The 25,127-nt window shown below is 39.6% G+C and overlaps 1 protein-coding gene across 2 annotated transcripts in view; it reads right to left on the bottom strand.

The window, feature by feature from the left end:
• LOC136169914 (cyclin-Y-like protein 1) overlaps positions 1-23,030 on the bottom strand; it is a 33,971-nt gene extending 10,941 nt beyond the window's left edge. Inside the window, exons 1-7 of one of the 2 annotated variants that reach the window (XM_065938153.1) lie at positions 22,470-23,030; positions 14,149-14,223; positions 12,324-12,358; positions 6,893-6,993; positions 3,709-3,744; positions 1,515-1,566; positions 554-673 (exon numbers count right to left, since the gene is read on the bottom strand). In XM_065938153.1, coding sequence (XP_065794225.1) covers positions 554-673; positions 1,515-1,566; positions 3,709-3,744; positions 6,893-6,993; positions 12,324-12,358; positions 14,149-14,223; positions 22,470-22,695 — 645 coding nt within the window. In that variant the 5' untranslated portion in view covers positions 22,696-23,030. The remainder of the gene's footprint in view (positions 1-553; positions 674-1,514; positions 1,567-3,708; positions 3,745-6,892; positions 6,994-12,323; positions 12,359-14,148; positions 14,224-22,469) is intronic. The other variant, XM_065938154.1, reaches the window with a different exon arrangement.
• Between the last annotated feature and the right edge of the window lie 2,097 nt (positions 23,031-25,127).

Here is a 25,127-nt window from a genome sequence, read left to right as displayed (position 1 = left end):
GGCTAACTGGAGTAAAGCCTTTCCAAGCACTGCCGACACCCCAGGCCTGGGCACCTTCACACGCAGGCACCAGAGGACAGTAGAGGTGGTTAACACTGCCGTCCAAGGCCAGGGAGGTGAAGGCAGTCGGTCTCAATCAAGACACACATCACAGCTGCCTAGGCAACACAGCCTGAGACTCAGAAACACACTGAATCTACACCTGCCGTGGGCCAGGAAGTTCAGTGACCGCCTCCATCCCACCACCCAGCACACTTTGCCGCTGTGCACCTGTGTGCGCATGCGTCCTGAGGTGTGGAAGGAGAAACCAGACGTCTCTCCTGCTGCCTTTAACATCAACTGTTTTGTGATGAGAAAAGCAATGGCAACATTTTAAATCATGATGATTACTAAAGCTCAAATCTGTATGTTCTAATTCTTTTTGATACATTTCTCTTTAATAAAGTTCTGATGATCATTTCAGGAACCTACTTTCATTTGAAAAACAGGCCCATACCTTCTGTACAAGAAAAAAATTTCTAGAGATGCTTCTATTAAGAGAAAAATGTATTACCAAAGTCACTATTGCACATTCAGCAGTCAGCTGGGCAGCACTGAAAAGAGTATGAACAAATCTGTAAATGAATTTGTGTTCAGGATCATGCTTAAAGTACTCCTCCGGAACCCTTTCTTGCTGAAAGAAGAAAAAACACAATGTTAAGTATCCACTGAAGAAAAATACTTAAAAGTACCCTCAAGATAGCAATCTTCACACGTGGACCCACGTGCTACTTAAAATAATTTTGACTAGGTGACATATCTTGTAGTCTTTTAAATATAAACAATTGGATCCTAAAGTACCATAGTGATTCAATACTCACTACCATTCATTAGAGAAAAATGCAAGCACAACCTCAGAAAATGTATTTTCACCTTCTTCCCCAAAGAATTCTAACCAAACGCAAACTATTTTTAGGCTCAAAGTCTTGCTGATCACTGTACGTCGTCATACTTCTCTGCAGTCAACTATGGAAACACCTCTCCACTGTCCTGTAACCAGAGGCTCTAAGAGTGCTCTCTTACACAGCGGTCACCAGCACATGTGTCTACTGAGCACCTGAAGAAGTGAGTTTTTAAATCCTGTCATTTTAATTCGTTTAAAATTTAAACAGTTTTTAAATTTTCTCCTTAGAGGCCTTACATATGTGTTAGGAAATGTTTATATTGTGAGATGCTATGGAAAATCATCCTTTAAAAAGCTACATTTTCTGTTACTTGGGTATGTTTACTTACCTGCTCATTCGTCATACACAGCGTAACTTGGTTCTTATCAGTCACACCCCTGACACAACATGCTTTTGGTAAAATTACTTGACATAATATGGGGTGGGGGAAGAAGACTTAAATGAAGACAATCTTGGCTTTGAGCTGGAGGCAATAATTTTCTTCTAGTAATTAATTTCAAAGCAAATCAGCATGAAATAAACACAACTGTAATAAGAGAAAAATACACCTTCAATAAAAGTGACACTTACTGTGAATGGATGTGATCTCTCATCAAAAATGTCCAAGGACCTGTTGGCATCTCTATAAAATAAGAATGTGTATTTTAAAAATTAATTCAGGAGTTACTAGCTTAGTAAAATATCTGCTAAAAGTAGAGAGAGGAGAAGAGGAAGCTTAACCTTAATAAAGCAAACAGTTTTACATATTCTCCTGGATTCTGCCCTTAGAAAGGTTTTCTGACCTATTTTATACTCAGCACACCAAGTAGCATGAAATCTCTTCTACAACCAGCCAGAGCTGCCTTTACCCACACAGACCCCTTCTAACAGGCAATGTTCGTAGACCAATACATTTCCACTTCACTAACCTCACAATGGAATATACAAGAACATTTTATCAAGTGGTAGTAGTGGGCAATAAAGTCTTCTAACTTCAATGAATGTAAATATGAGATTCATGATTTTTTCTTGTCTCCACCCCCTTTTGTTCTTCATATTATATTCTTATTGTTTATTTCTTCTTGTCTCTTTTAAATAGTTTGAGTTAAAAATTTTAATTGTCTTTTAAGAGAGACCAGGCTTTTTCTTTTAAATTCCACCACACTTTTCTGCACTGTGCCCATTTAAACAGCAGTTCTGCAAATGTGGTCTATAGGCCTCTGGGAATCTCCCCTGGCCCCTCTTCAGAAATCCTGTAAGTCCAAGAGGTCAAACTTTTTTTATAAGAATACCAAGACATCACCTGCCTCTACACTGTTTGACACTTAACTATGATTGTATAAAAGCAAAAGTGGGTAAAATTGCTCATTTCTGAGTGTGAATCAAGGCAGTGGTATGAAACTAAATTAGAAGTCATTCACTTATTCCTGGCCAAATGAATGTAAAAAATCTGCTTCACTTAAGAACATCCATGATGAAAGAGTAAAATTAAGTGTTCTTAAACCTTTACTCCTCTTCTTCATATTCTGAGTAAGTGGAAAGTATGCATTAAGCACTTGTATGTACTGGAATATGGCTGTGCTAAGGAAGAGCACTTGTAACTTACTGGTAACCAAGTCACTGTTTTCCCCCTAGAACATCATATTTAAACCACTTTTTTCATGAAACACCAATTGACAGTCATTTTTTCAAAAACGAACAAAGTGAGCCTGTCACTTCAAAGAAAACTCTAAACTATTTGTTGCCTATGATAAAATTCAAACCATCAAGCTAAAAATATTAGGATTTTTGGAACATTTGTACCTTTCAGTGTGAGCTTTATTTATGGCGAGCTTGATTTACCAATACTTAAAGATTTTTCCGATAAGACTGGTAGTGATACTAACAAGAGTGAGTTTTTGACACTGTCTGAAGACATGTGAACCAATACTTTGCAAATGACAATGTATAATATTATAAAATCATGTACAGATAAAAAGATCCACTCAGTATGCATGACAGATCAATGGGCATTAATTTAACATAGTATCTACCTCAAGTTCACTGATAATGACTTGGAACTCCATCTTAACTAATTTAATAAACTGGCACATGTGGATTTTGGGGACAGTATCAAAGAATATGTCCAATTATCTCAAGGCTTTAAAAATTCACCTTTTCCCAACTATATGTCTGCATGTAGCTGGATCTTCATATTGCTTCTTCAAAGCAAATGACTGAAGACAATGTTGACATGAGAATCAACTGTCTCCTATTAATGAGATACTATCCTCTCCACTATTTTGTTGTGGAAAACGGTTATTTTTCATTAAAAAAATGACTTATGTTAAACACTGGGGTCCCCAGTCAGATGGTGATCTCATCCCTCAGGAGACAGTTTTCCTGTCCTAATGTGGAGAGAAGCAGATCACCTTACTTGCAGCTACAGAGCAGAGGCCGGGGTGCTGCTAAATACTCTGCGACACACAGGGTGGCACCCCACACCAAAGCCTCATCCAGCTCAAAACTTCAGCAGTGCTAAGGAAAGCCTGTTTTAACATACAGTGGATTTAATTTTTTAAATTTTAAATTTCAGTTTCTAATACAGTAAATATCCATATAAACCACATAAAACTTAAAGAATTAAGAGTCCCAAAATAAAAATAAATGATTCACTTCAATAATGCAATGAAAGCACTCTAACAGTAAAAGCTTACTCTAATACTGTCTATTGTTATTAACACTAAACTTGATACTGTGTAAATTAATTAGCTGGAATAACAAGACAGGTTTTAAAAGAGCTCACCTGTTCTTTATGTGGTAATATATTGCTGAGATCACACTGTGGAGGAAAAAAAATATTGTAATAATTGGTTTTTATCACACTAGGCCTGAAGACATTTTAAAGGGTTGGCAGAGAGGTAAGACCATCCAGATGCCCAGTGGCCCCCACCCCCTAATTCAGAGCAGTACCCATAGGTGGTATCCCCCATGTTTTAGGTTCTTTGGCTTTTAGCAAAATTAGGAGACCCAAAATATAGATGTGCTCTTAGAAGACATGTTTGGGTTGATTATTATAATATATAAATTATTACATATTTCCCCGGTCATTTGTCCTTCTATGCACAGAATCTCTCATCCCATACAAGTTATATCATCTATCCACATGGTTAAATTTAAGCCATACAGATTTTGTGTGTGTGGCTTTTTGTTAGGCACTGCATTTCAGTTGATTCAGTTCGGTATTCCCCCTAACACATCTATTTTCCATTATTTCTCTAAAAGTAAGTAATACAAGTGCTCCAGGATTTAAAATCACTTTCACACATAATTATTAGGAAATTTAATAGCAAAATTTTAGTCACAAAACTGGTGATAGGCCTAGTTACCCTGAAATGAGCACTGCTATGAGGCGGCTCAAGGCAGCACAGGGCACTGCTGACGACAAGCATCTCCACAGTATTTTACATAAAGTCTAACCAGCCAGCAGGTGCCAGACCTCAGGTAGTTTTTACATGACTGCAGCCCTAAGCTACTCACAGATGCTGTGTACTAGGCAACTAAGGGGTTCCCTGGTTAAGGTATTTGCTTCCCTTTGTTCTCAGTATCTAAAATGAACCTCAAAATAATAGAGAGAAGGCAAATCTGAACTTTGTAACTGGTCTATAGAATCTTAGCATTTGCAGAAAGGCCTGTAACACTGTTAGCCTCAAAGATGGATACTTCTACAGTGCTTCAAAGTTTCTTCAAATTGATTTTAAAGTCACATAATTAAAAGTTACATGATAAAATGGGAAACTGAACCTAATATGATACTTAACCCATTTTACAAATGTGATACTTAACCCATTTTACAAATAAGAGAATCAAGGCTTAAAATTGACTTACTCAAGGTCCCACCAGTTATCAGAAGTAGTTCTCTTTCTCCTACCCTCAAAGCAGAGAGTGGTTCCCAAGGTCAGCTGCACACTGGATTACCCAGGACGCTTTAAACACTGCCTGGCTTCTGCTTCAAAATGTTCTGATTTAACTGCATTAGGTACAACCTGGGCAACAGGATTGTATTTAAAGCTCCCCAGGTGACTGCAACGTGCAGCCAAGTCTAGGAATGAATGAGTCAGGGTTAAGATCAGAATCTCTCAGGATGCTTTTGTCTATGAAATCACGCCTCACACATCATTCCTCAGCTTGTCAAAAGGGGTGTGTGTGTGAGAGAAAGAGACACAGGGACAGAGAGGCAGATAGACCCACAGACTGTGTCTTGAGGGCAGGGAGGAAAGGTGGAATTCATGTATGTGTTCAGAGACATACATCTTGAAAAAGTTGCATAAGTGATTCTAATAAGGCTCACCTACCCCAAATGAAAACTAATCCTAATGTATTTTTCAAAATCATTCCTAAAAGCCAATTTGCCCTATTAATTTCTCAGTAAACCTTTATTTCATCAATAATGAATGTGAATGGTCATTTTTAAAACTTAATGAGAAAAAAATTTACTATATTTCCAAACACTAAGACTAGGTTGAGAATAAAAAGCATGAAACCTACTTGTCTGAGCAAGGTTAATCTTTAAAACTACTTCTGAATTACATACTGGAACATCAGGCTCTTTTGAATTCAAAAGAAGCTGTGAGTCTAGCCACAGTGAGAGTAGTTTTTAACCCACAGATTTAGAGTCTTGGCTGAATAAAAACATTCAGTGATTACGAGAGAAGTGCCAAAACTCAGGACTTTAAAGAGCAATGGGGCTCAGTTTTTGTTGAAATACGATTTGACCGAAACTAATATTATAAGAAAGTTACATTATTATGATTGTGAACTGGTTGTTTTTAATTAAAGTTAGAAGTTACTGATCATTTAAATAGCTAAAAAATAAAAAGCCTTGCACATTAAAAATTAAATTAAATATTTAAGCTAATTATATTTTTAAGACAGAAAAGTAAAATTAATGATAAGGATACTAATATTTTCAAGTAGCATTTCCCAAACTGTTCTGGAAAGTCAACATTCATATGCTAAGAAGACATTAGTTAATGTTCCATGGACAACCCCAAGGGAGGTAGGAAGGTCTGGATCCTGTTTGGTTTTTAATTCTCTCTCTTAAATAAACGAACATTCCCATGATTAGGGTGTTTTGAACTGTGCATCTCCAATTGTGGACTATGAGGGGCTTCCAGAAGTTGAGGAACAGTTTTCGTCATCGTAACACTGTTCGTGTCTTCTTAAGTATAAGCCTGGCCACAGCCTTATTTCTGAAATTTCATCTCTTTTTTTGTTCTCTGCTTTGATTGATACAGCGTGTTAGAGATACACATATATAAACAAAAATTTTAAAAAAACAAAAACAAAATTAAATGTGTCTATTAAGTTAAAATCTCAGTTGAACAAATTTCATCTATGGAGAAATTAAGCTTGAGAGTATGCCCCTTAAAACGGTTTTGATATATTTTCCCCCTCTTTGGGGGAGAGGAAGGAGAAGTAAAATTTCCTACAGAAACATTGCAGGAAAAAAATGCACGGTGGGATAAATCTGACCAAGTCCAGTTAAATTTAACTGCAGATTCACTTCGGTGCCAGTAGGGGACAAGCTGTTCCTTCTTCTAATGGTAGCTTCCAAACTAGTATACATAGTTGTAGGACTCTCCCAACTCATAAAGAAATAATTTTTTTCTAGAAACATACAATAAACAGGTACCTCTGTTTCTCATTATGTTCAACATTGTCTTAACAATAGAAATGAATCAAATGAGGTTTACATTTTTCCTGGGATTTCTCACTTGCTGACTTTCCCCTCTATCATGTACTCTATGATTAACATGGAAACTGAAGACTCATATTGAGAGGTCCTTGAAACCAACATAGAGTTGACACCAGTTTCTTAACCTGATCACTGAAAAGGACAAACCAAACGAATGAAATTATGTATGGCGAGGATGCTTTCAGCATGAAGGGGGTCTGCCACTCAGCCTTGGCAACCTAGTTGTACTCACCATTTTATTGCGGTTCTAAGATTAGGCTGGCTGACTGTGCTGTCATCTAGAAATATGGTTGGGCATGAGCTATACTTTTTAGTAAGCTGCCCTGGAGATACCTGAAGGGAAAGGGAGGTAGAAGAAAATGTCACAGTAAGTTAAACCTATAAAAGTGTGTTTTTTCCTTGGTTAAAATGTCAAATGATAAAGCATTAAGATTTTCCTTATACTGCATGAACTGCTGAGTGTTGCATCACGTGCAGCTCCATGGGAAACCTCTGTACTCTAACTTCCACAGGCAAGATCTGAGAAATGTGGTATAAACTGCTGCTCTTGAAAAAGGACCCACAAATGAACCTGGCAAGCACCTATTATAAATTGCCTTTATAGTAATGAGAAAGCTTTTAGTAAGACTTCAGTGTTTCTTCCTTAAGCAATGAAATGCAGCGGAGATTTCTATTTCTATTCACTTACTACAATAGAATGCAATGCTTTATATAGTATCGATGTGAGAGCATTTCACTGCAGTAAATGAACGCCAATCATAAATGCATTAGTTTGGGAGACTGTGAGGAAACAAGCGCTTTTGAATCAGAGGCTGGGCGTGCCAGGGCTGCTCCATCACAAGTGACCTGAAGGCCATAGATCTCTCTGAGCCTCAGTTTCCTTATCTGGAGGATGAAAGGGTACAGCTTTAAGATTCTCTCACAGCCAAGAAACAGACAAAGCAGCTCTGAGAATTTCACGGTTAAGTAAGACTGCCATTCTATTACACAAGGGAGAGCCTCAGAGAATACTTTCCACTCATCTCACAGTTTTATTAATTCTACTCTACATGTTATCTGCCACTCATCATGGCACTCTGCTGCCTTGCGCATGCTGCTCTCTGCCTGCAGTGGCTTCTTCCTCCTCCTTGTCCCAGCAAGCTTGACCCCATCGACCTCCAGCAAACCTCAGCCAGCAGCCACACCACCAAACTTCTACCTTTCTGCACACTTACACCTCTGTTTCACCACCTGTTACATGGGCTCAACTGCTTGCCTGGTATCCCCCTCCTAAGTAAGCAAGCAAGCTCCTCCAGGTGACAGATTCTTACTGCTCCTCTTCCAGCTGCTGAGAACAGAATCTGGGACAAATTAGGAATCAAGAAGCGTTTGACCAATTATTTAAGATCGATTATAACTGGAAGGTAAATCATGCTAATGATACACATTCAAACTATCTGCAGTGGTGCTGGGTAGGTGACAAAGAGCTTTGTCAGACCCTCTAGAGAATAAGCTATCTTTAAAACACTTTAGAAGTATCCATTTATTTGTGAAGAGCCCAAAACACAGCCATAGTCAAATACTAAAACAGCCTGAACTATGTGAGGACAATTCTCTTCCTTTAAGTAAAGGCCAATAATCAAATCCCAGTCACTGTCAGTAGCTCTGAGTAATAGCATCCTTTAATACCACAGAACACAAACAGTTTTAACACTTGGTTTTGTTGGTTTTTGTTTACTAATCCAGATGAACCTTCCTTCCTTCTATTAAAATAAAGTAGTTTTCACCACGCTGTCACACTCTATCAGTGTCCTCCACAAACGCATCAAAGGTGAAACAAGGAGAAAATCTAGTCAATGTTTTTTTAAAATACAGAGCTAGTTAAATAAACATTGCTAGTAGCCAATAGTAAGAACTATCCAAATGGGTGTATAAGCCACCGTTTTGCTTGTTTCAGGTATTTTATGGCAAGGCCACTTACTCCTTATTAACAAAAAGTTCTACACATAACATACCTGAAAAGTACCACTATTTGGAAGAATTTCTCCTTCAAGCTAGAAATGATTTAAACTGAAACTCATATATTCCTTAAGTCATCTGGTTAATGTGTAATTTTAGAATCTCAAAAGAGACACAGCATGAAAACTCTTCATTCAAATAGTTATATTCTAAATGAAGTTATCTTTTAAAAGGTCACCACTATTAAGAGTATGACACATTACACACAGTAAAAGTCAGTTCTGACTATAAAATCTATCTATGAGGGGAATAAAAATAGTAAGAAAATGCACCAAAATATAGACTAGTTTGTAGAGCTTTGGCTTTGGGTAACATTTATCCCGTTTTTCTCTATTAAAACTTTTTCTTTATTATGAATTATATCTGTTTATCTTCGGAAATATTAGTGCTGAAACGTTTAAGAAGTTTAATCAGACGTAGCCCTACAGACTATGGGTGCTCATTTAGTCTATCAGTAACCTACAGACTACTGGCTAGATCCTACCAAAGAAATAGTGAACACTTCTCCAGGCCTACTCCTGAAGCGATTCAAACTTTTGGCATCTACTATTCACTAAAGGATGGCAGAATTAAAACCTCTGAGCAAAGCCTGGATGTATTAGCTGCCAACAGGTTACTTTCCCCTCATCTCACTTTAAAATTTAAGGTAACTGTCCTTTATGATTAAAGCCTTATCATCACTGGCTCAAAACCTCAATAAACTACACTGACAAAGATTAATGATATAAAATGCAAATACAATAATCAAACAGCAAAACCCACTCACTGATAGTGTAATGTTCAATGAAGAAGAGTATTTACCTTCATTCAGAGCTAAGGACAGAACAGATGGACTTCCACAATCTTTACAAGAAGGGAAAAGGCTTACTTAGTAGACTTCAGGTTTAATAGCAAAGACTAGAAAATCATATACTGGAAGACTAATAAGTAACAATCCCCCCCAAAACTTATCATTAAAAGTCAAGCACCTGTTGAAATTCTGCCTCCACCCAAGTGAATCTTCCCATCCTGCCTACTGCCTCTGAGTTTAACCCATCAAAAAAATTAAGCTGAAATTCACTTTTTTTCTTCCCCTTTCCATAAGCTTTAGATGTGTTTATTAATAATTATTAAGACTTTAACTTAAAATTTTGTAATATTCTATGCATTAGCGTGGGGCTTCCCTGGTGGCTCAGTGGGTGAAGAATCCACCTGCCAATGCAGGAGACGCAGATTTGATCCCTCAATCAGGAACATCCCCTGAATTAGGAAATAGCAACCCACTCCAGTATTCTTGCCTGGAAAAGTCCATGAACACGGGAGCCTGGTGGGATACAGTCCCTCGGGTTGCAAGAGTCATGTCTGACTTAGCAACAAAACAACAAGAAGTGCATTAGTGTAAACTACTCCATCCACATTACTGCACATTAATGGACAATGTGGCAGGATGAGTAGTTTGAACAGGATTCTTAAGGCCTTAGTAGAAATGTACAGTATTTTAATTGTAGGTATAATAGAAAGTATTGTCTGAATCAGTATCATTAATTATACTGAATTAAAACTTTTAAACTTAGAATTTACATTCAAAGTATAAATCCAACTTTGAGTGGACCAACCACAAATCTACTTCTTTTCCCCCTTCTTTCAGAGATATCATCTCATTAGAATTAAAAGTATTTTTTTAAAAAAGCTGTACCCAAGACAGGATAAACTGCAGATGATTTTTGATGTTTGAAAGATGAAAAAATGAGATAAAGGAGTAGTAACTGACATGGCATAACAGAGGAAGCACAACCTTGGAACTACAGAGTGACTGGGCCAGGAACAACAAAACCAATCCGTCTTACAGAACCCAAGGCAGGTTCAAAATTCAGAGACGTGGTCGCCAAATCCGTGCAGTGAGGTCTATCAGTTAGCAAAGTGATGCTTCCAATTAGATCTTAACAGACAGCGAGGGACCATCACATGTTTGAGGGAAACCTCCAAGAAGTCACAGATCAAAGCAGGGAGAAGGAACTGATGGGAATGATAAAAATCCAGGAGCAAATAAAAACTTAAAAAAAAAATCTTCAACATCTACAGAAAGATGAGAAATTGCATCAGTGAAAAAAAGAATGAAAGGATGGAAGAGAACTCTAAAAAATAAGGTAGACAAAACAATATATTCCATAGAAGGATTAGAGCAGAGTCAAGGAAACCTCCATGAAGTAGGACAAGAAGACAAAATGGAAAACAGAAGGGGAAAAAAATCTGTGCAGAAATATTGCTCTAAAATTTTCAACATCTAACAGGAATCCAAAAGAAAAAAATAGAAAACACCAAAGCAGCACACAAAAAAATTCACTAGAAGAAAAGATGTTCTGCATGTTTAAATGGCCCAATAGCGTGACAAGGTCTATACCAAACCATGTTATGAAATTTCAAAACCCCACAAAGACAGAGGGTACTACAAGGTTCCACAGGAGGAAGGAATGGAGAAAAGACTAACTTGGTAATATACAATGTATCAAATTCAATAGATTTAAGAGCAACACTGTAAATGAGAAGACAAGAGGGAAATGTCTCTAAAACTGCAAAAATTAGTTTCGACCTAGAATTCTACACTTTATCAAATAGGAGTTTCACAGAGGCTAGGTCTTTATAAAATTTTTGCTCATGTGCCTTTTTCCAGGAAAATGTGCTCCAGTAAAACAAGACAGAGGGAAACAGAATCTAGGACATAGGGGATCCAACACGAGAGAGCAGTGATGTGAGATCCCAGGTGACTTCACACAGATATCCCAGGAAAACAGGCACAGAGCCAGTCCAGGAATCATTAGTATGGAGGGGGTAGGAAGACAAAAGGTTGGCGAAGAGTGTCTCCAAGAAGAAATGGAACAGATGTGGTTTTGTGGATGGTAAATATTTTTGATAGGCATGTGACAAATGTTACAACATTTGGGGGAAAAAATAGCTATTCGAAAACAGGCAAGTGAATATAGTCAAGAAATTAATTCCACAGAAAAAAAATGAAGAATGTGAAAACAGGGAGACTGGCCAGGGAGCTACTCAACTATGTTGGGCTGTGTGAGATCATGTTTGCTAGAAAAAGCAGAACTGGATTATCCTGAGAAGTGTAGAAGTGCTCAGATTTCATTAATATTGAAGAAAAAGAATGAAAGGTGTATAAGGAGGTGGCACAGAGAACTATATGGCTCAGCAATGAACAATACTTGCTTAGTCATAATAATGTAAACAGTGATTCCGATTTAATAAAAACTGATGCATGTAAAGGGAACAGAAGGAGGGAAATAAAATCACGGTGGACGAGGAAGTTAAGCTTTCACCTGTTGTGCCAAGAAGTCAATGGACGGTGCTAAAAATTAAATCACCTATTACACTTTTATTACTGTGGTTAAAAACTAAGATAAAAAATTTAAGGCAAAAGAATTTAAGGTAGATCTTTATGCTATAACCATATTATTGAAATTTAACTTAAATGTCAGGACCCTTAAAAAAAAAGGGTACTACTAAGTCAAAAACCTTTCTGAGTATACTTCATAATTAGGAACTAGAGATTCAGAAATTTTATAAATAAGAGGTTAATGCTAACAGTATTGGATCCATCCTACTTTTTAGGAATCATGGCAGACATGCTTTTAATTAATCAAACTATTGATTTCTTAACTTTTCAACTATTTACTTACATGGTTTAAATGGTTGCTCTTCCTCTTTTCTCGCACTAAGAATAAAAAAAAATTAACTGATAATTCTGATAAAACTACCATAGAAAAATAAGTCACTAATTATCTGATGGATTACCAATATACACAATGAGTTAAAATTTCATTCTGTTTTTTAAAATAATTTCCAACAAAATATATAATTTAAACCACCCAGCAAAATGAATCCTATAAATAATATCTAAAAACTTAGTTTTACTATTTGACTAACAGATACTCTGTATTAGGTACAAATCAAAGACTCTCCATGTACAAAAGAAAAGGACAAAGCAAATTAGGCCAGGTGAGATATTTAGCTAATAAAACAATCTACCAGCTGCACAGTATGTAGTATTTTCTAGTTCTACGTGTACTTTAGTCACCAGGATTAACAGATGACAACTCTAGGCTCCAGGTTCTGGTCAAGCACCCGTGTCTTTGGAGGCATCCTGAACCACTTATTTGTCACCTATTCAAACACCCAACTTAAAAAATACAGGTTCTTTACACACTGGAAAGTAATCTATAAATTTTAACATGTGTGCTGACCTCACTGGACATACATCGACAGCACATAGAACTGTTTTGCTCCAACAAAGGCCAGAAGAATATAAGCTCCAAGAGGGTCTTAGGCCATACACTTTCCCATGGCATCACAAGCACGAATTCCTTTAGACTGAGGAGAGACAGGGGCATGGGATAGTGTTTCTTTTACTCTCTCCACCGTCTCTCTACAGTGTGAGCAGCTCATGAGTCTGGAAAAGCCTGAGAAGTACAGTAATCCTAACTAAAAATAATTGCCTCAAGGCAAAATACACACACTCTAAGAAAATGCAAACTAGAAACACCAGGAGTAGGGAGAACATGTGGTACACTCTGGGCCCTCCCCCCATGCCTGGCCCTCTTCCGTCTGGCTGTTCCTGAGACAGACCCTTTGATAAAAACCAGTAATCTAGTGAAAATAAAAGAGGAAAAGAACCCTCTATTTTTTACTGTGCTGCATTACTTCAAATATTATAGAACGTTCACTTCTGGTATTCCTGCTCTCATAAACAACCGAAAAACCTGATCATATATGGCTTTTTAGCAAATAAACTAAGATTGAACATATATTAAGGAAGACAAGCAGGCAAGACAAGCAGGAGTGCAAAAACTTCTGATTCTCATCTTAAAACAAGCAGGACACTAGAAATTTACACAAGGTTTCCCGTACTGAGGATAACCTTCTGGAAAATCCCATACGGCAGGCACACTGGTCTGATTACCCTGGCCCAGCCCTACCTCAGGATGAAAGAACTTTGAAGAGCTAAAGGTTCTTATAAGAACTTTTAAAAGAACTTAAAAATTTCACATGAATCTGGATGTGAGAGAGGTTCACCCGGTTGAGCACTGTGCAAAATGGTGCCGAAATCACAAGCCTCGATTCCCGTACACAACAACTGATTATGAAAACCTAACTGTGACCTAGACCGTATCATTCATCTTTAACTCCTGTGCTCCTGGAGCGAAAGGAAAAGGACGAAAGAGCATGGAAGAACAGACCACAACTGATCATGTGGCAAGCTGGCTGCTGATAAAGAAATAGCGAAGGGTATAAACAGATGGTCCAAGTGTTTCTCCTCATCAAAACAGCGACACCTAAGTGAAAAATGCACCATCACATATTAAAATAAAACCACATATTAAAATATTATCACATATGAAAAAAAATATTTAAGCCATTCTAAGTGCTTTTCTGTATCTTCCTATAATACACAAAACAAAAACAGTTTTCAATCTTTTTCTCGGGGCGGGGGGAACACTGTCTTACCGTCCGTTTGAGATTTGCTCAGGAAAAGTGTGCTTGCCCTTGGGTGGTCAGAAGGGTTTGATTCCAAAGCTAAGTCTGCACAGGAAAAAGAGAAAAAGGTGTGATAGTTTAGTTGAGTAGAAAAAGACATGACTTTTAAAACAGCTACACGCTGATTTTAATCAAGTTTAATAGTCTTAAGAAGAGCGTTTAGTAATGACAAGAAGGAAACTGTAGTAAAGGCAACAATACAAAAATTCTATTGGGAAACAGAAAAATTGTAGAAATTCTCCATATATGTGGAATAAAACCAGGGCTATGTCTTAGGCTTTCTTTTCTTAACTTGCACCTAATCTATGCCACTTTTAGGCGAATCATGTATGTGATTCCCCTCCTACGTATTGATTAAAAATTCAGTCACCTCTCTTTAAGCTGATATTACTAGCACATTTCAGGAAGTCTCAAGAAGCAAGTTATGCTGTAGTCAATTACTATCAGATACCAGCTCAATCAATCAAATATGCTATAACCAAATGAGCTGCTTTTGGCAAACGTTCTTCAGACAATCTAATGGCTAATTCCAACTACACTCAACAAACGAACTCATTTAGTTGGCTGCCGTTTATCTAGGGGCTATTCATCATGGCAGATTTAAGAGGATTACATAAGAGTTCAATGTTCTGATCCATAGGAACACTTCCAGGATAGTGAGTTTTAACTTTGGCCTATATAACAATTTTCTATACAACTTGCACTTTTTGCCAGTGAAAACTACATCACTATTTTATAATAGACTTGACAGGTAAGCCATTAGACAGTAAACTCATACATACACACAATATTTCTGCACACTCCATTAACTGTTTTGCCAAGAGTCTAAGGAGACGATGAAAAAAATCTACCGTACTCTTCACTGTCACAAAGGTAAGACTGTCAACTCTGAAGCAAAGCATTACCACCCACACTTTCCCTCATCCCCTCTCCCACAAGCACACACAGTAATGTTAGAGGTATTTTGAGAAATTACTGTGCATTTTATATGTGAATTCTTCCTAAAATTACTTCTTTAGCAATCTTTAAGAATGTGTTAACCCAGGAGAAATATTCTTGAGCTTATGATTGGGGGTTATCATTAAAGTTATATTTTAAGACCCATCACTTTTATATTACCAATTTAAATAGCAACTTATTTGACAGCATGATAGACTTATGTGGAAAAAGGATGACTAAAAAAATTTAAGTTCGGGTCTTAATATAAACACTCCCAGGAGGAAACCTGTAAACTACCAGGTCACTGAACATTACTTTTCCTCCAATCTAACATTCTATCAATCGTGAGATCCATCTCAATTGCAGATGTTAAAAATATGAAAATAAAGGCAACTTAGGACAAACAAGATGCATTACTGAAGCCTAAAAGTGTTAAAATTATGCTGTCAAACTGTCAATAAATGATTTCTCCCTGTCAGAATATCAGAGAGAGGGTAGTGACCAAGAAATCATCTGAAACGAGGAGACTAATGCCAACATACTGACTTCAGTTCAGTTCAGTTCAGTCGAGTCCGACTCTTTGCGACCCCATGAATCGCAGCATGCCAGGCCTCCCTGTCCATCACCAACTCCCGGAGTCCACCCAAACCCATGTCCATTGTGCCGTGATGCCATCCAACCATCTCATCCTCTGTCATCCCCTTCTCTGCCTGCCCTCAATCTTTCCCAGCATCAGGGTCTTTTCAAATGAGTCAGCTCTCTGCATCAGGTGGCCAGAGTATTGGAGTTTCATCTTCAACATCAGTCCTTCCAATGAACACCCAGGACTCATCTCCTTCAGGATGGACTGGTTGGATCTCCTTGCAGTTCAAGGGACTCTCAAGAGTCTTCTCCAACACCACAGTTCAAAAGCATCAATTCTTTGGCGCTCAGCTTTCTGTACAGTCCAACTCTCACATCCATACATGACCACTGAAAAACCATGGCCTTGACTAGATGGACCTTTGTTGGCAAAGTAATGTCTCTGCTTTTTAGTATGCTGTCTAGGCTGGTCATAACTTTTCTTCTAAGGAGCAAGTGTCTTTTAATTTCATGGCTGCAATCACCATCTGCAGTGATTCTGGAGCCCAGAAAAATAAAGTCAGCCACTGTTTCCACATCTATTTGCCATGAAGTGATGGGACTGTATGCAATGATCTTAGTTTTCTGAATGTTGAGCTTTAAGCCAACTTTTTCACTCTCCTCTTTCACTTTCACCTTCATCAAGAGGCTCTTTAGTTCTTCTTCACTTAATATATTGCAATTAAACAAGACTGTCAGCATTTTCTGGGCCAACTTCTGGGCTCCAGTTTACTTAAAGGTTTACTCCATTTACTGAACTGCCCTATCACCCCTTGTAGTACAGTATATTAGTTTTATGGCTAATAATACATTTCATGTCTTACAGTCATCCAGTGATTTCATCTGAGTCCACACTTTACACCGTAGCCAAGCGGTTCTTGCCAGCAGATGCTGACCTGGGCGGTCTCACCGGAGGCATACAGCATGCTCCTGCAACCCCCTCAACTGACCTACTTCCCCAGCTTCTGACCAACCTGGCTTCCAAACTGCTTCTCAACTTGCCTCTAACTTGGTTCTCAGTCCTGCCTCACCTTAATCCTCAATCAAATGCTGTAATGATGATGACCAAGAGATGATATACAGGTAAGTATACCTGGCTTTATGTATTTCTAAAGAGTACTTAGCTCGGGCTTCTTGGACTTTTAAGAACCTTTCTGGGTTGCAAGCTACGGTGATTTCATTTCACATCATACAACGTTACTGTTTTAACTCTTCAAGTTTTATTACTTTAATACCCTAAAAATAAACAAATTTTCTAAAAGGGGTGAGAAAAAAGGTAGTATTTCAAAGCAGAGCACAAAATGTCATCAATAAATTTTATCCCTATGTGTCATGTATATGGAATTTACAGTCCTGATCTATCAAGGTTTTAAAAATGAGTAAAACCTTGGACAATTCTATACCTCAGAGAAGAATCCCTACACTGCCTAACTCAGAACATGATAATCAAATGAAATTCAAGAGCAATCCATACACTATAGCTTCACTGAGTTACACAAGCCCCGTCACCATGACAAGGCTGCAATCCATGAGGGGATACACTATATAAAGCATAATAAATGACACATCACAGCTTTCACAAATTAACTCAAAAGCCAAAAGTGAACATTTAGCATTTCATAGGAAAATTGATGTCCACTTATCACCCTCAGCCAAGTAACATCTTAAATAAACAGTGCTCTGTTGTTGTTCAGTCACTAAGCTGTGTCTGACTCTGCAGCTCCACGGACTGCAGCGCGCCAGGCTGCCCAGCCCTACACGATTCTGTTTGTGCAAACTCACGTCACTGAGTCAGGCCACCCACTAAAGGAAAGAGGGTGAGAGTACCCAAGGGCAAGCATTTCTCCTAGTGCTCTTCCTTTTTCTTCTTTAATAAGCAAATGCATATCATTTCTCCTGCTTCTGCCATGGAGATTAGTGTATATTTTCTCCCCATTTTTTTTCAGGTTAACATCCCCTGGAGATGAAGTCATTAACAGTGGAGAGAGCTCCTTCACAGCTCCCTAATTCTTCAGTGTCTGGATGTGCTAGTTTACCAGTCCCTTACTGGACATCTGAATTATTTCCAGTATTTTGCTACTGAAGATAATGCAACATATGCAGCCTATACCTTCAGAATAAATTCCTTTAGTAGGATCTCTGGATTAAGTGAGACTGTGCAAACTTCCCCTTCAAGGGTTGACCAATTTCCCATTTTTACCAGCAATATATGAATATAACTTTCTTCAGTATCACCAAAGAATACAGTGCCAAGTTTCTGAATTTTCTCCCAACACAAGCTACAGTAGTTGTATTTTCATTTCTCTTATGTGTGAGGATATGCTTAAAAGCCATCTGCATTTCTTTTTCTGTGACTTATCCCATTCATATTGTTGGTAGCCTACTTTTAGATTCACTCAGTTTCTTCAAGTCAGCCTATTTTAGGCCCTTATTAATGTTGCTTTTCTGTTCAAACCACTGTTGGCTCTCAGCTGAGTGACTACACCAGCCTCCTAGCTTGTCTCCCTGCTTCATTCTACCCCTGCCCACCTTAGACTAGCTCGTCTGATCTCCCTCCCCTCTCCCCACGCCTCCTTCCCCTTCTTTAAGAATTATCACCATTCCCTTGCATATAACCTTTCAATGGTTTCCCATTACAATTAGACTAAAATCCGTATTTTTTCTTGTCAAGGTCTACTAGACACAAGGCCTTAACCCCCTGATATTCCTCCCGGCATTCTTTCACTCAGCTGCAGCCACCCTCTTTCTGTCCTCGGCCTACACCGAGCATATTCCCTTCTGAGGACCTCACACGGCTCCCCCTCACTCCTAGGATGCTCACTGTCACTTAAGGAGACCACCCCCAGTAACACTGCGCCCTCCCCAGTCCATGACCATCATTTTCTTTCTTCTCAGTGTCTCACTACTTGACATCATTCCTGTGTCAACAGGCCCCAGGTACCTCTAGGAAGTAAAGACCAGAGTTAGGGTTTGGGTTTTGTCAGTATAACCTCTGTTTGTCCTGCCCCTAAATAGTGCCCAATAATCATCCATTTCAGTGTACCCCAAATCATTTATGCTTCTCCCAATTTTCCTTCATCATCTAAGATTTCTTCTAATGCTGCCCTTTGATGTGTCTGTCACCCAAGACCAGCATTAATTTCAGATCTCTTCGAGTGGTAGTTTAGTTACTCAGACTCAAAGACACCGACAGGTTACCAAGACCCACAAAAACCTAAGAGAGGAAATCTACTGTTCAGAGAAAAATCAATGGTAACTTTAATTTGGGGAAAGAACATTTAATGTTAAAATACCTTAACTACAAAATGACTCACCCTATGAATTTAATTAAGTCGTAAGACAAAGCCATAAGACCAGAATTCTACAGGGAAGTACAATAGATCACTTTTTATGTCTGTGCCCAGATTAAAGCAATATAGTGAGATTATAAAAGACAACCATAAAGGGTGGGTAAATGAATGATGCTCCAACCATTAAACAGGTGGTAAAAAGCAGACTGTACAGCTACATGCAGCTGCATGGAAATACATCCTGGAGCACGCTTCAGGTGTCAGCACGGTTCCAGGAGCTTCCCGTCTTCACTTTACAACAGAAAGTTACAACGTGGCACCCAAAGAACAACCTCATACAATAAACACAACATTCTGTTTATTCGTATACAAAAGGTTCAGGAAGAACCAACACCAAAATATTAATGAAAATTCTGGATATTCTAAGTATGAGTGAATGACTTTTTAGTATTTTGCAAATCTTTTACCTCAAATATTTACTGTTATCAAAAAAGTAAAAAAAAAAAAAAAAAAGTGTTTATAATAGCTACTGAAAGGAGGAAAAACCTGTTGCTCAGAGGTTTTCCCCCATTACGTTGTCAATTCCTTCCCTACCCACTCCTTGGAGGATGGAAGGAAGGAATCACTTGAGAGAGCAGCTTGCACCAGAGAATGAGCAAAGTTCCTAAGAGGAGAATACAAAGGCTGTTTGAAAAGCTGATGCATAATAATAAAATCAGATAATAGGACCTTAGCATCTTATTTTCTATTATTGACACTAACATCAGTTACATTAGATACACTGTTAAAGGCAAGATAGCGACAAAATTCTTTTGAGTCTATCTGATATTTATACTAGGTTCTTAGGAGTTAACTGAAACAGCCTGAAGAAATCATGTTCTTCTCAAAGGTTTCTGAAGAAAAAAACACAGCATCATTTATGTTTGGTTTTGTCTAAGTAACCAAATAATTCTTCATTGCAGAAAAGCCAAAATGTTTTATATCAATGCAGGTATTTCTCAGTTTCCAGGGAAACTGATATAAAATTGTCTGAAATAAAAACATTAAGAGCAAACTTCCAATGTGCTTGCACTTTACATTCGTGTTCTGACCTCGTATCTATGGAAACTTAATAATAGGCAAATGCTGAAATTGAGGTTTCTCTCATCACTTTATTGAATGCCAAAAAAGAGAGACAAATTTAGGTAAAATTTTAACAATCATGTCAAACATAAAAAGGTAAATTCTGTGCTCATGAACTCTCTTTTTCTGGTTCCCGACTCAGCACTCCCCCTCACTACATGCTTCCCACCTTACCTGCCCGCTTACCGGTCTCTCCTAACGTCCCTCTGTCCAGGGCATGCTCGGCTTCAATTCGAGTCAGCAGAACAAACTCTTTAAAATACACCAACATGTTTACCTGACTGGTAAATTGACGCTATTTCACGACTTCTTTTATTCCTATCAATTCTAATAAATGTACAGACACAGAATGGAGAGGTATGTGTTGCTTCTGAGTTGTGAACAATAAACTCAAATGGAAATAACCAAACTGAAGTTGAGTTAGGTCTATCTTATGGATAAATTATAAAATAAAAAGTGCATTCCAAACTTTTTTTTCAGCACCCAACAACTGAATTTGGTGTATCTACCACTCTCAAGTCTGTCTCTTCTGTTCAGTAGCTATGTTACACAGTTATTTCAGAGCTCTAAGTCTTGGCTTCTTCATGGGCATCACAGGGAGAATATTCACAGGCCTTATTTATAGATGGAAGGGTCAGGCGAAATACACCCGAAAATACGTTGTAAATCGTAAAAGAATCATACAGAAGTCCAACTTTGGTCTCCCTACACTAGCCTCCTACTGTTTTTTAAAATCACTTAGAGGCTTACCTTACAGCAACAAGCTGAGCAGTTTTCACAGGTATGCACGAGCTTTGTTTTTAAAGCTACGATTAATTTACATAATTTGTTCTTTCACAGTATCTGACTATTCTGAAAAGGGAGTACTTTTCACTTACAAAGCCATGTCCATCATATGGGTGAGTTCACAGGCTTACCTATTCTAACTTTGAAAGAAATTAAGTAAACCCAAATAAAATCTAAACAGAAGAGCTATAAGACATTTCCTCTATGAAATAAAGAAATACTCTCTGGCATTTAAATGAAACAAGTGGGCCAGTGGGGCTTTAACATCTTCACGGCACAATGTTTTCTACTTTAAAGAACACAGTCTTTATTAATAAGCCACAGTGTTACCCAGAATCTTTTTTTTTTAAAACCTAGAGCCGTCCAGTTTCAAAATTCTAGAGGAAAAAAAAAAAATCAAACATTTCCTCTCCTCTCTCTCCTCTTCTCCATGACAACCCACCCCCACCCCCAGCCACTTCGTCTTCAGAATTTTACCTGAACATTATAAAAGTTGAATAGGATTCCACTGGCAGGAGGGGGTTGGAAGGAGAGGTAGCCATGGAGACAACTTTCCGGCAGGATCTGCCATCTTAACTGCCAAATCTTTGTATTACAAATTAAAGTCTGAATTTCTTTTTTCTCCTTTGAAACTTTTGACCAACAGTCTCAGGAACCACCCCCAATCCTCCCTTAGAAGAGGCAACATGCAAGTGAAGTTGGTTAAAGCTGGGGAGCTGAAGACATTTTTGTGTCAAAGTGGGAATCTTAATCAGAGCTCCGTGGGATCGTCTTTGGGTAAAAACAACAACAACAACAACAAAACTATTCCCTGCAGCCGTTGCAGTAACGTTTCACACCGTTCAGTTATTTTAAGACCCCCCTCTAACCTTTTTCTTTCTTATCGTTTTCAGATTATAGTTAGAATAAGGTCGCTTCAATCAGGACAACTCTAGACAGAATATTACTTAACGCCACACTAACTCTGTCGACATCAGTTTTGATTTTAAATAACAAACCCTAAAATCTGTCTTAATTGTCCCGAGTATCAACTATCCTAACGAGTGGAAGTGTATCTAGATCCTTATCTCGTTCCTTCTCTTAGGTACCATCTGAATAGGTAAGGATAGGAAGATGGGATGGATATCGCCGAAGTTGGGAGTATTTAAGTTTTCATTGAGAAAAGAGAGAATACGTCAGAAAGTCTTTACAAAGTCCCACGAGATGTTAAATAGAATCACGAACAGGAGCCACAGACTTGAGGGTCTTGGGTCGGGTTGCGAAAAGGGAATGGGGAAGAATTGGGCGTTCGGGTAGAGAAGAGGGAGAGAGACTGGCCGGACGCGACGGAGAAAGAATAAGGGTTGGGGACGCCAGGCAGGGCCAGCCTCCGTCCCCGGTGCCCAGCCCCGAGAGAGCCAACTCCAGGCAGGAAGGAGCCCTAGGCGGCGGCTTCCTCCCGGGGGACCTGGGGGTCGGCGGAGGCCAGAGGTAAGCCCGAGAGCAGACGGCGCCGGCCCCGCGAGGGGCGAGGCGCGCCGGCCGCTTCCTTACCTTCGGGCATCTCCCGGTCGCTGATGTGCTGCAGGTGGAGGCCTTCACCCGCTCGGAAATCCAACTCGGTGGGTTCCACGGCACCCGGCGCCGGTGCTACGGCCACCGCGTCTCCGGCCGCCGCCTGGTAGACCTCAGACTCGTAGTCTGGCTCCGCCGGCCCCGCGCGCCGGCCCAACTTGGGGCTGGCATTGGGGCACACGCCACAGGTCAGCGTGTTCCCCATGGGGCGCCTCCGCTCCTCGCCGCCGTCGCCTCCGCTCGGCCCCGGACTCCGCCAAGCTCAGAGGCCGCCCCCTTCCCCAACAATGGCGCGTCGGGCACCGGCAGACCCGGGCTATGCCGGGGCTGCGCCGCAGATGTAGACGCGGCCTCGCCTGCCTCTCTCCTGTCCGCTCCGCCGCCGGGCCCGGGGCAGGGCCCCGGCCCCGGCCGCACCCCCGCTGTCTCGCCGCCGCCGCCGCCTCCTCGGAGTCAACTAGTCTGTGAAGGCGGCGACCAGACCGGCTTATTTAAAAGGGGTGGGGCCCCGACTAGCGCTGAGACGCACAGCCACTGCCGGGAGAAAGCGTGGTCGGAGCTCCTCCTCCTTCCGCCGCCGCCTCCCGACTGAAAGCCGCGCCTGGCTGGCCCTTGCCAACCGGAACGCGTCCTTCGGTCACCTGGTTACGACGGGCCAATCACACACAGAGTTTCTTCCCAGCGCCCGCCCCAGAGAGCAGGCAAGTGACTCACACTGCCCCGCCCCCACCCCGCGACTGCTCCGCCCCTCGAGTGGCCCGCGCCGGACTCCTGTTTCCATTTATCCTGCGGCACTCGGAGCTTTCCGTGTCCTTCGGGAAGCATTGCGGGAGTTTGTGAATCGAAGCTATAGAGTCAGTGGACTCTATAGAAGGCTTGTTAGTAAAGAGTCAGTTCCGTTAAGCAACTCGGTTTCACCGGGTCTGACAGCTGACTCATTTGATGCATTCCTCAACGAACTTAGTTACACCCGAATTGTTGACAGTTTTTTGTAACTAAATGCTCCTCTCAAATTGACTTCGAAAGAGTGTTAGTTTCCGCCTTCAGTTTAACCATAGCAATCCCCCGGGTCCTAAATAAAGAGCTGTGTCCGTGTCTTGAATGAGACTCGAGATGGGAAAATTGACAGAGCAAGGTCCTCAAGAAGGCAGAAGTGGATGTCCTCCAGGGCAGACATAGATTAGCTTTGGATTGAGAGAAAAGCAAGGAAGGAAACAGGACCTGGGTGACAGATGCCTGTTCTGGGTCTGTCAGAATAGAGACATTTCTGATAGAGAAGATGTTTAAGAAGAGCTCATCTGATGACCTCTATTTTTCTCTGTTATAATAGGCTTCTGTTTGGAAAGCTACTCCAGGAAAGTGAGGATAATGTGTAAAGAAGTTTAAACATTAGAAAAGCTTGATATACCTAATAAAAAGAAAATGATAGCTTCTCTCAAAATCAGAAAAGTTGAAAATAAATTTGAGCAAAAAACCAAGGAGCTAGGGTATAAAACAGGTATGTCACAAAAGTGAATGATGGGAACATTTGTTCCTCCAAATAGTAAAAAGAAATAGCAACAACTTTCAAAGGGGAAGAGTTTTTTTAAAATTAAGGAATTACATGTAATTGCCAAAAATGTGAACTTTTACAAACCCTTTCATCACACATAAGAGCAAAAGGAAAGGAAAAAAAACCCAGAGGGAGTATTCTCCTTTGTTAAAAGGATACCAGGATGGAAAGGTCACCTCAAAAATCAAGGAAGCAAAGATGATTAATATTTAATTGTTTAAAAGATATAAGTAAGGTTTGGATACAAAAACAGGCAATATATTGAAATGTGGGAAACCATGGTAGAATGGGAAAGGATTCAAGGAAGTTCAGTTTCAGTGAACAACTTCTCGTTAAATCCTTAGGACCTAGTGAGTACATTCCATGACAATAATAATATTGTCTGAAGTCCTAGGAATGTCATTAGCTACCATTTTGGATGATTCTTATAGACTTGGGACAATGACTAAGATTAAGTTTCAAAACACTGCCTGCATTTAACATCAGGCACATACAGAAATAGACATGCATGACCTTGAAAATTAAAGAATTTTAAACTTGCTAAGCAGAAAAAATATTCAGAAGCACCATTATGAAAGTTTTAATAGATTTGAAAATATTTTGTTTTAGAAGAACATTGGAGGGCAGTGAGAAAAAAACCTTATCCTGTTATGACTGTGGCAAATCTGGGAGAGAAAAGGGAAGCAGAGCAGTAATGACGTTTGAATTAAGCTAGAGTCTGATTCTGTGATAGAACCTGATATTTGCATATGCCAACTGATGTATGAACATTCCCTGTTTTACATGGATCTGGAGTAAACGCATTCGTTAATTCAACTTATTCATTTAATGGCTGTTCAATACCCTGATGACTCAGAAGGTAAAGAATCTGCCTGCAATGTGGGAGACCTAGGCTTGATCCCTGGGGTGGGGCAAAGAACCCATTCCAGTATTCTTGCCTGGAGAATCCTCATGGACAGAAGAGCCTGGCAAGCTATAGTCCATGGAGTCGCAGAGTCAGGCATGACTGAGCAATTAAGCACAGCATCTGAACTCTTGGGCTTCCCAGGTGGCGCTAGAGGTGAAAACCTGCCTGCCAATGCAGG

This window comes from Muntiacus reevesi, chromosome 5, assembly GCF_963930625.1.
Source record: "Muntiacus reevesi chromosome 5, mMunRee1.1, whole genome shotgun sequence".
Lineage (NCBI taxonomy): Eukaryota > Metazoa > Chordata > Mammalia > Artiodactyla > Cervidae > Muntiacus > Muntiacus reevesi.
The sequence above is the reverse complement of the archived record's forward strand: the minus strand, read 5'-3'. Positions and strand labels throughout refer to the sequence as shown.